The sequence below is a fragment of the Lentinula edodes genome (genome assembly GCF_021015755.1).
Source record: "Lentinula edodes strain Le(Bin) 0899 ss11 chromosome Unknown C8R40scaffold_36, whole genome shotgun sequence".
NCBI lineage: Eukaryota > Fungi > Basidiomycota > Agaricomycetes > Agaricales > Omphalotaceae > Lentinula > Lentinula edodes.
In genome coordinates this window covers 25,271-41,833 of record NW_025764342.1, presented here as the reverse complement: position 1 = coordinate 41,833, position 16,563 = coordinate 25,271, and the positions used below count along the sequence as shown (strand labels likewise).

The 16,563-nt window shown below is 45.9% G+C and overlaps 7 protein-coding genes across 7 annotated transcripts; 2 read left to right on the top strand and 5 right to left on the bottom strand.

Moving 5' to 3' along the window:
• Window positions 1-461: 461 nt before the first annotated feature.
• C8R40DRAFT_1054125 (NmrA-like family-domain-containing protein) lies at window positions 462-1,528 on the bottom strand (the record flags this gene model as incomplete). Its single annotated transcript, XM_046224912.1, has 4 exons — window positions 462-787; window positions 843-960; window positions 1,017-1,057; window positions 1,123-1,528. The coding sequence occupies 4 exons, from the start codon at window positions 1,526-1,528 to the stop codon at window positions 462-464; spliced, it is 891 nt and encodes a 296-aa protein (XP_046082647.1).
• A 1,445-nt stretch (window positions 1,529-2,973) lies between these two features.
• On the bottom strand, window positions 2,974-5,504 carry C8R40DRAFT_1162554 (RCC1/BLIP-II; the record flags this gene model as incomplete). Its single annotated transcript, XM_046230251.1, has 12 exons — window positions 2,974-3,258; window positions 3,326-3,551; window positions 3,622-3,706; window positions 3,765-3,920; window positions 3,975-4,183; window positions 4,236-4,317; window positions 4,370-4,529; window positions 4,573-4,656; window positions 4,719-5,058; window positions 5,210-5,272; window positions 5,332-5,356; window positions 5,465-5,504. The coding sequence occupies 12 exons, from the start codon at window positions 5,502-5,504 to the stop codon at window positions 2,974-2,976; spliced, it is 1,755 nt and encodes a 584-aa protein (XP_046082646.1).
• A 159-nt stretch (window positions 5,505-5,663) lies between these two features.
• Window positions 5,664-7,978, bottom strand: C8R40DRAFT_1256436 (uncharacterized protein). The gene is made up of 2 exons (XM_046233772.1): window positions 6,129-7,978; window positions 5,664-6,065 (listed from the first exon to the last, which is right to left on the bottom strand). Exons 1-2 carry the CDS (start codon window positions 7,952-7,954, stop codon window positions 5,978-5,980), a joined length of 1,914 nt encoding a protein of 637 aa, XP_046082645.1. The 5' UTR covers window positions 7,955-7,978; the 3' UTR covers window positions 5,664-5,977.
• A 31-nt stretch (window positions 7,979-8,009) lies between these two features.
• On the top strand, window positions 8,010-9,413 carry C8R40DRAFT_1120851 (uncharacterized protein). Its single transcript, XM_046228788.1, has 7 exons — window positions 8,010-8,176; window positions 8,254-8,437; window positions 8,493-8,661; window positions 8,723-8,823; window positions 8,876-9,057; window positions 9,117-9,244; window positions 9,295-9,413. The coding sequence occupies exons 1-7, from the start codon at window positions 8,045-8,047 to the stop codon at window positions 9,302-9,304; spliced, it is 906 nt and encodes a 301-aa protein (XP_046082644.1). The 5' UTR covers window positions 8,010-8,044; the 3' UTR covers window positions 9,305-9,413.
• A 151-nt stretch (window positions 9,414-9,564) lies between these two features.
• C8R40DRAFT_1120847 (uncharacterized protein) lies at window positions 9,565-11,075 on the top strand. Its single transcript, XM_046228787.1, has 6 exons — window positions 9,565-9,917; window positions 9,978-10,143; window positions 10,210-10,310; window positions 10,363-10,487; window positions 10,545-10,619; window positions 10,677-11,075. Exons 1-6 carry the CDS (start codon window positions 9,599-9,601, stop codon window positions 10,920-10,922), a joined length of 1,032 nt encoding a protein of 343 aa, XP_046082643.1. The 5' UTR covers window positions 9,565-9,598; the 3' UTR covers window positions 10,923-11,075.
• Window positions 11,076-11,095: 20 nt separating this feature from the next.
• C8R40DRAFT_541782 (uncharacterized protein) lies at window positions 11,096-12,146 on the bottom strand. The gene is made up of 5 exons (XM_046235389.1): window positions 12,120-12,146; window positions 11,847-12,062; window positions 11,699-11,793; window positions 11,333-11,622; window positions 11,096-11,272 (listed from the first exon to the last, which is right to left on the bottom strand). Exons 2-5 carry the CDS (start codon window positions 11,981-11,983, stop codon window positions 11,270-11,272), a joined length of 525 nt encoding a protein of 174 aa, XP_046082642.1. The 5' UTR covers window positions 11,984-12,062; window positions 12,120-12,146; the 3' UTR covers window positions 11,096-11,269.
• Window positions 12,147-12,653: 507 nt separating this feature from the next.
• Window positions 12,654-13,864, bottom strand: C8R40DRAFT_1072313 (transcription initiation factor IIF, beta subunit; the record flags this gene model as incomplete). Its single annotated transcript, XM_046226442.1, has 4 exons — window positions 12,654-12,767; window positions 12,828-13,073; window positions 13,131-13,688; window positions 13,742-13,864. 4 exons carry the CDS (start codon window positions 13,862-13,864, stop codon window positions 12,654-12,656), a joined length of 1,041 nt encoding a protein of 346 aa, XP_046082641.1.
• Between the last annotated feature and the right edge of the window lie 2,699 nt (window positions 13,865-16,563).

Sequence of the window (16,563 nt, the reverse complement as noted above, 5' to 3'; positions counted from 1 at the left end):
AGTGCACGCTTCGGAAGTTTGAAAGTTCGTCAGTGCTGTTATACCTCTACATTTGTCAACAGTCAAGTAAAGGCTAGTCAAAGGCTGGTGCAGATCGAAATGGTGGTGAAGGTTACGGAAGAACCAATGGCAGTTGCTGTAACCGTGCATTATTTTGAAAGGGCGCTTTCATACGAAGAATGGTGTTGAATATCCAACGACATAAAAGCTGGACTGCAAGAAAACTTAAGATCGAAGGTTCATACACTTGGTAAGGTAAAGGTATGTATGTAGGAGTAGCCCGGCTGCTAGAAAATCTTGTACTCCTTATACATATCCTGTATTGGTGTTTCAATGGGGGCTTAGGCCCTATATAAACATTTTCTCTTTTCGGCCTCCACATAACTCATCCTGGTCCGTTATAGAGTCGTGCAAGGCAAAGTTATACCAGCCATCACCAAAACGGGCGGGACTCTGCAGTACTAGTTGTTCTTCACCGTCTGCCAGACATGGCCTTCCCACAACTTATTCGCACTTCCTGCCGCTCCATCTATCTCTTTCTCGGTTTTGCGATCCCATCCCGTGCTGGCCTTACCACTTTCCACTTGATTTTGTAAGAAGGTCTTGAAAGCTTTTTCCCCTTCGGTCTTTACTGGGAGAGATTCGTCTTGTGCCACAGTAACAACCGGTTTGTTAACAATTTGTGCATATTCCCGCAGAGTAAGACGTTGGCCCTGAATTCGGAGAGAAGCGTTTACCAGTTCAGGAGAAGTGAGGGCCAGAGAAGTCAAAACATGTCCGACAAAGCCTGGGTGTGAAACGGTAAGACTTTCAAATATTTTTGGAGCATTCGAAAGCCTTACCACCAATGTCTTCTTGGCTAGTCAGTGTGAAAGGAGTCTCTCCTTTGCCTTGGATATGAACTCTTCCATCCACATCAATTCCGACAAGCCAGGGAACGTAAGCCATGAACATTCCCGTCTAAAATTAGGATATCAGCTGTTTGTCAATGAACGCAGCGAAGACAAGACACTTACGTAGAATCGTGTGTATGGTAGTTCAATTGATTTCAGGTATTCTACACAGGATTGAGATATGGTCACATTAGTTGTATTCTCTCACATACACATACGACATACTCACCAGCTACCTCATCTTTCACAGCAAACAAATTCTCTTCTCCTTTCTCCTTTGCCCCTTCCGTTGGCAAACCCCACTCGGATGGCACAAATAATTTCACGGTCCCACTAGCTTTCGCTGCGTCGGCTAAAGCATGCTGAACAGTGGTGTATGCAGGCGGAGGTACGACGGAAATCACAACTTCGATGGAGTGCTCCTTAAACAATGTTGTCAGAGCAGCGACATTAGTATAATCGACTGGTATTATTGTTGCGGAAGATAGGTCGCTAGGAAGATCATTTTTGGATTCAGGACGTGTTAGTACGACGACGTTTGGATGGCTGGGACTAGTCAGTAGAGCGCGGAGAATGTGTTGACCTAGAGATCCAGCCCCAACAAGGGCAATGGATCTTTGCAATGAAGTAGGCATTTGGCACTAGGGATTGACAACAAGAACTGCGGTTCGTTGATAGAAAGTTTCTAGCATTATCAGAGTGTAATTTAGGGGTTATATAACATTCAGACGCAAAAGCACGTCACCTACCTGTGCACTTTTTAAGTCAGCCGCGGCCGGTTACTGATCTAGCTTACTCAGTCCTACTCAGCCTTGAAATTGTCATATCAGACTCCGATGACGATATTCGGCCCTCTTCAATGAGAGAAACTAAGAATTGAAACCCACAACTTTCGCCATTGGGCATACCCAGAGAAAACCTTGATCGAAGCGCTTTTCTTTGATCATTTTCGTAGAAGGTTGAGTGGGAAGTTGCACTTGATTGTCAAACGACATACACAGAAAACTTAAAAGGTGGGCAGACGTCTAACAGAGTCGTCAGATATATGTTTAACTGGAGAGTGTGAAAATAGTCACCAAGAGAGAGCTAGGTCAAGTCTACAACTTCTCCCGACGGTAACGCATCTCGTATCACCAAATCAAGCGTGAAAGATAGTACATGCCAATTATCACAAAAGAAGACGAAGGATGACACGCTTGTGTGTGTTGTGCACGTGATCGATACTCTTCTTTGCCTTCTCATTCACCATTCGCTTCAGAGGAAGAATTTAGGCGGGTGTTGGACGCTGTTCTGCTAAAATAAACAAACGAATTCGATTTTTCTGGGTTTTAAGACTAAGGCCAAGGCTATGGTGCAAACTGAAATTGCAGTAATACTAATACTGCATGCGAGGTTACTGAGAAAGAAAAGAAAGATAATAAGCCTGAGGCCTGAGCGCCTGAGAGCGATCGCTTATCGCAGAACACGGTTTCCCACGCTTTCGTTGCAGATGCTTTCGTTCGACTTCCAAAACAACTACAGATGTAATAAGCTACGGTACCAATGAGATGGGGGAAAGCAAGAAAGCAGTTTGTGATATGAGAGCGACAGACAGCGATACATGGGGGTGAGGAAGTCGTTTAAAAAAGTACTGTACAAACGGTTCATAGTCGAAGGAAAGATATAAAGAAAAGACTCCATCCAAATTCATAAAATGCCAAATTTACCTTGTACACACGAACATAACGCAGGGAAGCACAGGTACTAACCAGCAACCACACGCTCCCTACAATCTCGTACTCACCCGACAACCAGCTTGAGTGTAATATGCATCATGATACTCTCCTTCCGCAGACTAGGGGTGTTCGGACACCTGTACATCCAATTTGAGACAAAGACGAAAGTGCAAGTACTCCTCCCACCACTGTAAAGAGCAGTAAGAAGGGAGGAGAGCACTGGAATGCATCTCCTGACAGCACTTCTTGGTCATGTGCGGGGGGTTTGCCAGGCTCCAATCACTTAGGGTAGTAATCACTGTCGCTTTTTCTTAGAACCTACACGGAAACATCAGATACCCTATACCTCTTCAAAGGAACGTTTATTACTTACCAGTTCTACCCATCTCCGACCCAGGGGCTTTTCGCTTCGACCGCCCATCCTGCATCTCTTCATCCCCGTCCTCATCTACGTCATTCCCCTTTCGTTTGTTAATGGGAGTCGCTACTCGTGAAACCGCAACCGGAACTACCGCCGTACTTGGCTTCACGGATTTATATCCGGGCAAGGGCGCCCCTTGGTCTTTTACGCATCTTGGACAGAACCATTCACCAGGTGGGACGGCGGCCAATGGAGGATTGAGGCAGCCGAGGTGGAAAGGGTTGTCGCACTACATGAAGATGAAAGAATGATATACCAGTTGGTGCAATGGACTACTAGGAGGTGAAACAACATGCCTTGTCACATTCCAAAGGCGAATCATCATCTCCGTTATCTTTGTCGCAAACAAGACATAGATCTGGAACGTCTTCCAAATCTTCTGGATGCCTAGGCCGCTCAGAATACCTGTCCCCACTTTCTTCCTCCGCTTTCGAGTCTCCGTTCGCGACAGAAATAGAAGGCCGCTCTTTTGGCGATGTCGGCTTCACTAAGAAGACGGTAGTGTTCTGACCGGCAGCAATCCTATTGTAACACAATTGCAATAAATCCACTGGCATCTTGGAAAGGACTCTCGGGTCGAAGAAACACGTACTGAAGGACCTCGATCCCTTCTAAAGGCATATGTTTCGTTGGCTTCGTTGAACTCTTGGGCTCGTCTGGTCCCAAACCAAGTTCGCCTGCCGAAAAGATTAAGTATCTCGGTTTTCTACTCATAGAGTACGGACACAATGTCACCATTTGAAGCACTTTGCCCCCAAGCGACGGTCATCGTTCCTTCGTCGTCCGGTGTGATTACCCAGTGAGTAACCCCTCCGCAGGCAGCATGACTGATCTTACATGCCATGATATCTTGAATGATACGGAAAGAAGAATAAGGAGAACCGGAAGAACCTGAATTACGGGACAATTATGAGTTTGGCTTGAGATGAGGAATGCAAAACGCACCCTCTCCGCTATTTTTCCATTTTCCTGCCATCCAGTACATTCCTTGCCGGTCAATCACAACAGTGTTGGATGGTCCGCAGACGACAGCCGACCCCATACTGGCTTTGTTAGGTCCCGAAAATTGCGGAACGACTTTAGGCTTCAGCATATCAACCTGATTGCCTAAGCCTAGTCTACAATAACCATTATATCCCCAAACGTAGACATAGCTAGATATTGATGAGTATCAGGTTTGCTATCCAAGAAGGGTTCGAGGCATACCCTTCGTCGTCAACCGCAGCGCTATGTTGTTGCCCAGAGGCAATTTGAACGACTTTCTTTCCGTTTAATTCTTTGATGTAGTCTGTGCGAGTAGGGGGGGTGAGTATGGGAATGAGGATATATTCAAGACGCACAAGGTGTGTCGATAATATCGAACGCAACCTTATTGCCTGTAGTGATACGCTCCCCGGTTGATCCGTTTCCAATTTGACCTTTTTCACCACTTCCGAAGGAAAAGACTAGAGTAGAAGGTCTGAGGATAGCTCGAAGAGGGAAACGCAAGCTGACCTTTTCCTGACTTTGTTAGCACAAGGGAGAAGGATATACCAGCAGATACTTTAATCGCGTGCTCCGGTCCGTCCTGGTGGAAGCCTGGTACTGCTTTGAAGCTCGTTACCTCTGGACATGGAGAATGACCACACTGCGAGAATATCGGAAGTCAGTCAAACGGAGCTGCCACATATAGCGCTTCAAATCTTTAACTTGTCCTAGAGGATTTGCGCCAGCTGTCCAAACCTGGCCGTCACTGCCGACCAAAAGGGTGTGGTTCCTTCCGCAAGCGGCATCCACGAACTTTCCCTTAGGGGAACCAAGGTGAACGGGGTTTATTCTCATAGGCGCATTCTCTGAAATCGCGTCTATGGCTTCCCCTGCGTCATCCTTGTTCACGCCGAGACAACATGACCCGTTTCGACCAAAAATCCACGCGTTTCCATCGATGTCGAGGACTACGAAATGACAAGCAGCGCATCCTGTGTGGACTGAAACGACTTTGACATTGGACAGAGAACGCAGAATATGAGGTTCTAGGAGATCAGGGTGTCTGAAAATTGTGATATATCAGGATCCAAACTTTTCAGAGAAAGTGAGGGTGGCAGTAGGAATATGACCTGAGAGCGGATTGAATCGGGCAAGCCGAAAATCGAGAAAACGCAGAAGTTCGCGTCGAACACGAAAATGAAAACAGAACTCACGGGTCCCCTTCTTCCTCAGACTTTACAGGTACTCCAGATCTGTCTCTGCGCCCCAACCGCGTCCTAATGGTCAATTTGACCGGAAAATGAACCCAAGTCCTATTCCTAAATATTTAACATACCAGTCCGTTCCCCCACAAATTAGTACTGAAAAAGAGCATCAGTTAATGATAGTGGTGAATCACAGAATGTGGGAGCGATATGAGCGCAAAGAGTACAAGTTTGTATCCAGCAAGGTTGTGGTTCGGAACATACCTCTTCCCCATTGAGGGCCGGTGTCAGTGTTTGTACTCATTGAATCCTAAGGCTTTCAGCGTTAGAGCCGATCTGTGATGGTAAGATGGATGCAGATTGCACAAGCTCCAATCTTCAATCTTCTGAGGATGACCCAAGTCGAATATCGAGTGGAACGGCGAGGTGGAAGTGGGACGCCGAAGATGGTCTCGGCTTCTTACCTAAACAATCTTCTCTTGTTGACAGTTTCTCGGCGCGCTTGCAATTGATCAGTGCGGCATTATTTCGTTCCAACAAGTAAGGTGACCGTAGTAGTCTATAACTCATCGTCCACGCTGTAATAAGATATGTTTGGAATACAGATTGAATGCGAGATAAATACAGGATAGATCCAGGTCCAGGATTAACAAAATTAGCTTTTCCGAAATCAAACTGTAAGGACATGAATGGTAAGGGTGCACCGATTGCTTCGATGGAACCCGAAATGAACACCAGAACCATGAGGACCCGAGTATTGACCGAACAGACCAACGATCATCCAAAGTATTCAACAACGTTCCGCACTAACCCGTCTTTTTCAAAAAATTTCTGCCTACTGTCAATCACTTGTTTAGTGAAAGAGCTAACAAATAGATAGACTTCATCAGGGATAAAACGGCGGGATATGAATACAGAATGTCCTCACCTTGTCCTCCCACAACGCTTAGAGCCCCCTACGAAGATCGCTGCGTCCATGCCAACCATCTTGTCCAAGATTCCCAAAGCGCCCGAATCGGCTAAGAATTCAGGATGAACATCATGAAGTTCATTATCTTTCTCCATCCGTGCAAGCTCTGCTGTAAGATCAGTGATAGTCCACCGATCCAGCTCCGCCCCCTCTCGAAATGCGTCAACCAATATATTCACAGCCTCCGTATGCTTCTCTCCAAAATCCCTAAAGGTGCCCGACTTGTTTTGAATTGTCGCTCGAGTCTGAGCCCGATCGGAGGTCGGATACAAATGTTCGACAAGAGGTACAGGATAATCGCCCGAAAACCACACTTTCTGGATGCCTTCACTGAGATCGGGAGAGTGCAGGAGGTTCGAAATCGTATCGACAAGATCGTGAGCGCAATCGGGCAATACGTCCGGAGATACACTCTCCATACGCCAGTGGATCGTTAGATACGGAGACGATGGAGATGACAGCGTCGTCGCTAGTCGTTCGAGTAAAGGTGAATATGTTATAGGACCCTTGAATGGCTGAGAATAGACGGGATGCCGCATACCCCAGTCCAGCATGAGTACTTCCGGCTCATTCTTAGGTGATATTCCTCCCAGAGCCGGAAACCTTGAGGCATTGCGGATATCCTCTCGGCCAAGAATAGAAATAAATTCTTCCCCGACGGGCTGCTTCTTCAAGGATTTATTCACTACGGGTGATGGATAGATCGCTACCGGCGTGAAATCATTCAAAATCAGCGCACTGAACCGATCACCAAAACATCCGGGGAGCCTAGGATCTTGTAATGTGAGAGGGTCGTTGTCGACAAAAGTGATCAGCCTATTGTTGTTGTCTGTGAAGTTCACGGTCCCTGGGCGGTTCGAGTCTACTTTGGATGAGAGAGACACTAATTGACCACGGGGTGATGGCACCGGACCTGAGTCAAGCCAGAGTTTGAATGCTTCTAGCGTCACTGACCGGACACCTTCCTCATGTAAGGTCTCCTGTAACATATCTTCGTCATAATATGCTTCAAAGCTCCATCGAAAGCATAGACCGAGTCTACTTTTCCCGACGCGAGGCAGCACCAGTATCCGATCAAGACGCTTAGCTGTTTGAATGATCTCGAGAAGATGAATTCGGGCTTTGGACTCTTGTTCTGCAATGCGAAGGGGGAGGAGGAATCGACAAAGAGAGTCACGGCAAAGGTTATTCACAACAGTTTTTGGAAAATAATGGTATTGGTTCTCGACATCAAGGAAAGGAAGAGATATAGGAAGGGCGAGTAACGCTTCTTGCTGACGATCTAGTTGCTCCAATCGTTCGAGGACCGTACGATACACCACAGGAACGGCGCCGGTGCGAGTAGACCCTAGTTTATGGGCTGTTGAAAATGGACCAGAGGCCTCTATCTCATTGGACGACGCCTTTGAAAATGGGCGAGGTGGGATATACGTTTTGCTCTTGCGGGAATTAGCGATATTGATGGCAATTGTATTATTTGAAAGTTTAGGTTGGTTTGGCTTGAGAAAAGCTTGTTGATATCGAGCACGATATGCATTCCCCAAGACATGGCAAACTGATAGCAGAAGACAGGAAACGAGAAATGAGAGCGTCAGGATGAGAAAATAGTGTCTCCGTAATGTCAAGAACAAAAGTAAACGATTTCGAGTCGTTGGAGACGTCGGTTCTGTGGAGGTTGGACTATTCGTAGAAGGATGCCAGTCTGAGTAGGCTCTATCTGAGTTCAATCGGGTCCTATGACGGAAAATTAGAGTAGGAGACAAATCCTCAGGAGGGACCGACATGGTGGGATGTTGTTTGTGATGGTGCTATCATGTGATGCGTGTGTGCGCGTTTCCCATTTGTCATTCTTCGAACGCGGTTCATAACTTGACATGCCTTCTTATAAGTCTTTCCGTGCATACATTATCGTTGACGGTAAACCTCTAGACGAGTACAGCCCAGAGAAGTCTACAAAAGACGGATTGACTACAGTGACTTGCTGGGTTCCTTCTGTTGCCGGAAAGGTAATCTTCTTGCAAATCTCGGTGCTGCGGCATATACGTAGAGCCTCCTTATTTCTTAATGAACCTCTTCTCTATAGCAATACCAAGTGCGATGGAAAGATACTGTTTTCAAAGGGACTAGCAACGGACGGTTTCGCATAGACGGAACAAGCTGTGGAGGACAAGTTATAAAAAAGAGAAATAAGGCGATGATAAAGAAAGGACTCCGTATTTCTCCGACTTCCTCAAGACTATTTGAATTTGCTCTTATGAAACTGACAGGTATGCCACAGTGTCGTAGCTATGCACTTTGATTATTGAACAATCATCACCACAGACGATGAGGATTCTTTTGCCCTAGACATGCCTGGAAATATCGGTGAAATTGAGTTGCGCATTCGATATTGGAGTCAGACTGGACGAGCCATTAGGGAGAAAATTTCAAAGCCACCGGAAGAAGAAACGTATAATGAGTCAACAAAGAAAGGAATAGACCATCAGACCAGGTGCGAAATCATACAGCGTTCTTTCCTCAACAGGAATGCTGAATTTTTTAGCTGTGTGTAGATTTGGTACAACTGCGTATGACGAGAAACCATCCTATAAAAATCTCGGTGAACCCATTGGTAAATACTTCTTGCGGTTCGTCTTCCGGTACCGGCCTTTAGGTTCCTCCGTCCCTCTGCGATTGCTACTTTTTATTGACCACTTTCATTGTAGAGGTGCTTCGTGCTCATGGTATCGCCCCTCCTGCACCATCCACTTCTCAAACAAATGACCTCCCTCAATCCTCGAAACGACCTCGTTCTTCAAGTATGCAAGGCGTCAGACCAGGCAGTCTTGGAATAATTGAAATATCAGACGATGACGACGATCCGCAAAAGGAGATGGAGAACCTTCAGGTACGTTTTACAGCTTTTGTTTGCTGACCTTGCTTGAAGGGAACGGTTTATGATCACAGAGGCGTCTAGATGAACTCCGAGCCAAGCATCCGGACACCCGTGACCGTAAAAGAGTCAAAAGAGAGTCTGGTGTTGCCAGTATCAAGACAGAACAACCAAAAGAACCTGTCTTCATTGATTTGACCCAGTGAATGCCACTGATCTCAGTTCCCTATATACTCATTTAACAAACTGTAGGCGGACATAAGATAGATTTTCGTCGAGGGCTAATATGAACCTTGCTGAACTTTGAAGTCATTGTTCATTGTACAATACTCATCCCCGGAAACTATAATTCATTGCATTGTAACTCCAACCCTAATATTCAATCCATCTTAGCATGTCATTTTGGGATGTGCTTGGTATGTACGAAGTACTAACCTCCACATGTGCGATAATAGTAAATCTTTGAAAATTGAGCGCGCGAAATCACGTCACGTTTCTGGTGACTTTTCTTAATGTACACACCTTTGACACACCTCCTCAGCCACCATTGCTGCCAATGCTTTTCTACGGAAACATCGGCGCGTGGATCACCATCGATGGTAATGGGCACCTCGAAGAACATGGTGTGGACTTCGACGATAGAGAGAAAACAGTAACCTGCTACATTGCTTCGGAAGAAGGCAAAAGTTTCCAAGTTCATTGGTGCGATAGGTCCTTTGAGTGTCCCACAAGGGGCCGGATATATATAGACGGACGAGCTATGGGAGGAAAGATCATATCTGGAAGGACAGTTAACCGGAGTGTAATCAAGAAGGGATTCAGAACTGCAGGGAATACGAGAATGCCCTTTGTGTTTTCGAAATTAAAGCTCACCGGTGAGTTGTGGTGCCCTTCTTATGTGAACTGTCGGGATCTCTTATCTAGTGCTCCGGAAGACATCGAGGATGCAGTCAGTTTGTCTACAGAAAGTCCTGGAGAAATAGACTTGATTATCATACGCGTCAGGTTACGAAGCAGGAAACTATATGACAAGTCGCATACTGCACCTGAAACTTTGGAGTTCAACGAGAAAGATGTCAAAGGCTCCGCGCATAACACAACGTAGCGTATTGTGGATTTTCCTCTCTGATGCGAAATATCTCGGTCTGAGTCGGCGTTATTCTTCAGGTTCGGGAAGCCTGTCGTCGATAGTAGGAGTGTTTTAGAGCATGAGACGGAACCGTACGGTGATCCTATCGCCCGCTTTCGTTTTCGATATATGCCAATAGGTCCGAATGATGTTTCTTTGGTTCTGACCGTCGCCTTTTGACATTCATTCAGATTTACTTCGAGCAAAGGATATAGCACCATACCCACCCCGCAAAGGCCGTCTTCAAGTCGACGAAGAAGAGCTTAAACCTCACTTCCCTATTGACCTTACAACGAATGATCTAGCTCCAATACGGGTAAATTCATTGCTTCGGAATGGGCAGGCGGAACTTTTCTGATTCGTGTACCACTAGTCTGCTTCTTCAGCCTCAACTCTCGTCAATAGTTCTAATTCTAGAAATGTTTCCGTCATTCCGGCCAGTAGTAGAGTAAGCTCGCAGATCCTATCTATTAAAAATGTTGACTAATGTCTTATTTGTCTCTAGGGAAGCTCTGTGACTCTCGCTGGTTCTCCTGCGATACCAGTGAAAAGAGAAAAGTTCGACACACTCTCGACTTCTGCGAGTTCAGCCCCGTCAAGAGCTGTGAAACGGGAAAAGTTAGAACCACCCTTGGCTTACGCTAGTACATCGAGAGCTGTCAAACTGGAGCCCCTTGACTCAACTTCCTTCAGAAAGCCAGCTGGTGTAGTCCCCACTTCATATGAAGTCATTGACCTGACGCATTTATAACGTATCCTCATCCTTTTCTTTTGGTATTTTACATTGCATCACTCTGCCGCCGACGTACATGCATATCTGTATCTATCTCACATGTACATAAGTAAATTTCCGCAGTATATCTTCAATGAAAAGGTGCTTTTGTCTCTTGGCCAATGAACATCAAGTCCATTCAAACAAGAGCAGTAAATTACTGGTACGTACTGCTGAAAGAAAGAGATACTGTGTATAGAATACGACATAGTAGTTGCACAAAGGAAAGGAACGTGGAGGGAATAACGGTTCATGGCAGGGTCAGGGTGAAGCAAGAAAATAAAGAAGTCCACCGTATCGGGGCTAGCAAAGAGCGCAGTCGAGTGTTACTAGATCATATGGTATACGATATCAAGTTTACGTCGTATCGGTGCAACGATAAGACTTACTGCAGTAAGTGTTTCAACTGAACCTTCGACATCAGCTTCTGGTCCATGCGAAAAATGGTGAAAGTATGACTCGGATTCGTGCAATTCCTTTTCGTTCAAGATTGATTGTGAGTCAATCATTGTCTTGACAGATAAACGAGGCGAGTTTGGCCAACTGGGTGATAGCGATGAGTTCGAGGTGCTCAGCCTCCTTTCTCCGGATACAAAGTCGAACAGCGAGCTGGCACTGTCATCTGTGGTGGCTCGAACCTGTCTGCGCCATAAGAGAAGAACTACACATAGGGCAATTACTAAAAACAAGTTCACGCAAGTTGCAGTATCAGGGTTTAGGCCCAGCAAGACCGTTTCTGAGAGGGGTAGACACACCGAAAACGACAGCGATCACAATCGCAGCAACAACAGTTTTTGGTAGATGGGGGTAAATCTGTGTAGGACACGGCGTAGCTGAGCCTTGGAAGGACCTGGAAGGTGATATGTGTTCAATCAAGCACTCGAAGACAGTAAATCAGTGTACCCTTCGTAACATACACCATTTGAGTCAGGCCCGAACACCATTCCGCTGTGCGAAGCGACTTCTGCGTGGGCCGGACTAGGACAAGCATAGATTGTAGCGAGAAGAAAAACAGCTGGTCTTAAGAGAAAGAGAGACATTGTTGGTGTGAGCGGCACACAACGTATGACGGGAGAACAAGGAGACCGAACTGTTGTTGAGGATAGAAAGGGAAAAAGACTGGTAAGAACGGTCGTTCAACGGAGTTTTTGGGGGGCAGGTGACGAGAACGGTTACGATTAGTCTTCCGCCACCCTAGCTATAGTCTGGAGAAGTTGCCAAAGGCGGGATTGAGCTGCAACAAAACAACAAAAGGTGTCGGGCGTTGGTTGTACAAAAGACGTTTGTTTCCGGAGGATAGCAACTAGGTGATGGAGAGTGCAAAGAACAAAAAGAGGAAAGGCGTGGAGGTTGAATACACTACGTTTAGAGATGGAAGGCTTCTTTCCCTCGGGACGGGCCGATCTTTGAGTGGCCGTTTGTCAAGACGTAAGAATCAAGCCTATAGATGAGTCAATCGGATGGAGAAGCTTTCTAAGAAGAACAAAAGACAACATAGATTATGGTACTTACTTACAGATTGCATTGTGTCGAACAAGTCAGCTTCAATCGTGGCAGTGAGACGCGAAGAAGGGTAGAAGACCAAAGGGGGGGATCAAAAGGAATTGCAATTCCGCGGACAAACAAAGCAAGATGATAATCCAATATCTTAAGATACAACATTATAAAAATACAACAAAATACCTGGCAGATACAGAGCGGAATACAGTCCTATGAGACCTCCTCCATATCTTCATCCTCTTCATCATCCTCGAAACCATTAGCGTCCTCCATCTTAACATCACCTTCGAAAGAGCTTGGCCCGGCAAAAATTTCGCCTTTAATCTGTACAGACGCAATGATTTTTCAGTAACGTTTCATTTTATGGTTGAGCGATAGACATACGCCTTCCTCCTTGAATGTGTCCTTGACTTCCCATAGACCATTGTATTCTCCGCTCCGATGGAGATACGCAATTTCCGATAAGACTTCTTTCAGATAAGCCTCGGGCTGTTGGGTCTTCTCTCGCAAAGGTTTGATACCCCACCGAGGAGTATCTCGGAACAAGGCAAAGAGAGCATCGAGAAGTTGATTTCTCGGCATACGAGCCATGCGCTCGAAAGTGCCTTTTGCCGGTTTCTTGTTCGTCGCCTGTGTTGATGGATTGGTTAGAGATCTGTGACAGGAAGACCAAGGCATCAGACGTACGACGAGGTCCCTGAACGCACCACCGGCACCCACACCAACTCCACTACTAAGCCTATTGATTCCACCTCTGCCGCCTGCAACCCCAGCATTCTCAATCATCTTGATTTGCCTAAGAGGTGTGTTGTATTTTTGGTGACGTTCTCGCATTTGCTTGCGGTATCGTGCACTGAATGAAGGGCGAAGAGAGCAGTCGTGTTTGATGCGCCCAGTGAGGATAGTCGTCCTAGCGCGAGGATTCGGAGGAGCAGAAGGATTCGACGATAAACCGAAGGAAGCATCCTTGGGTCGCTCTGCGACCACGATGTGATTGTCTACGTTGTCGTTAACCATTTCGAGCTCGTAGCAATCAGGTTCAGCATCGGAAGAGCTCTGCAATGCGTTAGGTCCAAATACAGGCCAATTCGGATTTGGCGAAGTGGTCGAGTCATTTTGTTGTGGAAGAAATAAGATAATTCGGGTTTTCTGACCAGGTCCAGGGTCGGTGTATATTCGTAAAGAAGCGAGGTGAACATCTTCAGCATTTACAGCGACCCAGCGCTCCAATAAGAATTTGGGAATCTGGGCTGCAGTAAAATGTACCGCTCGCGGGAATTGAGATTAGCATGGATTACCTTGACCATCCATACTTTACCATGTCCTTGGTTGAGCATGAGCGTTTCGTCTGGATCCGGCAAAAAGTCATCTTCTTGAGCGCCGACTGCGAAAGGCTTCTTTTCATCCTCTACTTCGTTCATGGTCGTTCAAAAACAAGGTGACTTCAAATCTCAGAAACGAGCGCCAAGGACTTGACAGCACGTGGAAGTCATGGGACTTATACAGTAATCGTGACTTGGATCTTAGCTAAAGCGCTTTCCTAGTATGAACTACCACCACGAAACGAGGCCGTCGAATTTAGGATGCTCAAATGCAAGGTGAAAACCGAGATAGGCTGTATTTTAGTCAGAAGGCACAGCCGTACACTTTGCATGAGGCCCTTCTCTTCTTCATTTCTTTTCTATTCGCCCGCCGCCCCTTGAATTCCTCAAGCTGATTCCTGCACAATCCTCAATCTGCAAATTTCCCTCTCAAGGCATATCGCATTCATCATCTCCTATCCGTGACAATTTCCCTCCCTGGAAAATGCAGTTTTTTTTACGGTAAGCTACATATGAAAAGTGCTAGTACTTTGAGACGTACCAAGGTTTGGTCCTCAAAATTTGCATTTTGTGTCTACTCCTTGAAACGATAAACTTCTCAACTTTGAATGAGAAGATCTCTGGGACATGAAAGTAGTCAATCAACCCATTAACCAGCAACATGAAGATGCTGTTGGACTGACTTTTATTGTTGTTGCGTACATATATAATCTCTTGTGGAAACTGCCACCAAAAAATCTGTTATGCACCCACTGGCATCGAGGATTTGATACAAGGTGAAAGACTCTTGTGGAGTTCCTTATCTATTTCCTTCTCTTCAACAACATCAATCCTCGAGATATACTGTATATCTATAAAGTATCACCTTCTTCAACCAACTTCAACACACCTATATACTTACTAAGAAACCCAGGCTCCATGATCTATGGCCATATATCATACATACACAAGCTTTAGAACCCATGCCTTTGCCATGGTGGCTTGCTTTGCTTGCACCATGTGCTACAGCAGGGTTCACAGCTTGTTGGGGGCAAGCCCCCAAACCCCCCTCAGTTGACGCCTTGCGCCTCCATACTTTCAGATTCATTATGTAGTATTCTAAGCTATTTTCATTGAAAACAATATACTTTTCATTTCTAGAAGAACTTTGGGTACACACTATTTGTAGTAAGGCATGTTCAGAGACTTACCTTTACTAAATGGAGCTCAAAAGCACTCTCCAGCTAGTATCCTTGCTCTCACAAACATCCAGGTTTTGCAGATGCAGCCTTCATTGTACTTCACATCTGTACATTTGCCTGACCAAGGGTACTAATCTGCAAAACCTGTATTTTTGGCTAGGGGTCTGAAAGCACTCAGATATCCATGTTTTGCAGATGCTGGATGGAGAGCACTTGTGCCTTCACCGTGGTGGCTTGCTTTGCTCCTCCACACTTATTATTAGTTATTGCTTCAAATTAATGCCCAAGTGTTATTGCAGAGGCTGGCAGTTGGATCCAGATTCCTGGGTATCATTTTCAATTTTAAACAGGAAGTCCAGAGCCATTGATACTGTTGAGATACTGAAAATCACTGGCATGAGCATTGTCAGAGTTGTGGTATTTTTGGCTAAGAGCTCAAAAGCAGCTGTTAAGATCATGTACACCGTGTAACCGTGCCAGAGGCCACAAGGTGTCTAAGTGCGGGAGGTCGAGTGGAACAGTAGTGAAGTTATTAACAACACCGCTGTTACGCCGTTAGTCCCCGGAGATCGAGAGTATAGAAGGGAGGAGCTAAGTAGCAGCCAAGTCGGAGCGGCGGTATTGCCGGTGACGAGGAGCGAACCAGAGGATGTCTAAGTCCTAAGGTAGAGTAGAACATACTTCAAGGTGTTGAGCCTGAAGACTTAGAGGGGTACAGAGTTAAGGAGGAAATCTAAGTCAATAATTAAACTGAGGAACTACAGTAGCGTACAGGCAGTATTTATATCTACGGAGCGGCGCATCGGTGCGGAGCGCTAGACTAACTACTAGGAGCTATACGTGTAGTACCTGCAGGGTAAAGTAAAAGACAATAAGGAGGGACTAGAACGAAAGGGTATGTGTAGCAAGAAAGAACAATAAGGAGAGATTACAATAAAGGTGGATCTTCGGAATACCGAGCGGCGGAATGGAGCCCCGAGGCATGGACTTGACAGCAGCCGACAGCACGTCCCAGCTGGGAAAGTGCTCCCAACAGTAGTGAAAAACTGCTGGGAGTGCTTTCAGCACTGGACAGCACTCTCCAGCTAGTACCCTTGCTCTCGCGAACATCCAGGTTTTGAAGATGAAGCATGACTTTCTCTAGACATTGAATCCAGGCATTCCAACATCATCTGCAAAACCTGTATTTTTGGCTAAGGGTCCGAAAGCAGTTGGGAGCACTTCCCAGCAGTGAAAGCACTCAGAGCATACTGCTTTCAGTGCTTTCAGCACTGGGATCTGCTGGGATCTGCTCTCAGACTTTAGCCGAATATCCAGGTTTTGCAGATGAAGTTGTGGATATACACTGTATCATTTCATATATGTACAACACACCACACTATCAGATACATTGAGGATAATGACACTATTAGTAACAATAAATGTCAGTGTTATCATCGGGTCCATCTTATACAGTAAGGCTGAGTGAGTATAGTGGACACTGTGCCGCTTCGCGGCAAATATTGCGGGCACTCTGTGCCACCGCTCTGTGGCAGGATCCTAGAGCTGCTTATGTAAATTACTTGAGTGCCTAACCCGTCGCTTTTTAGTATATAGGATTTCCAGGGATAATACTCA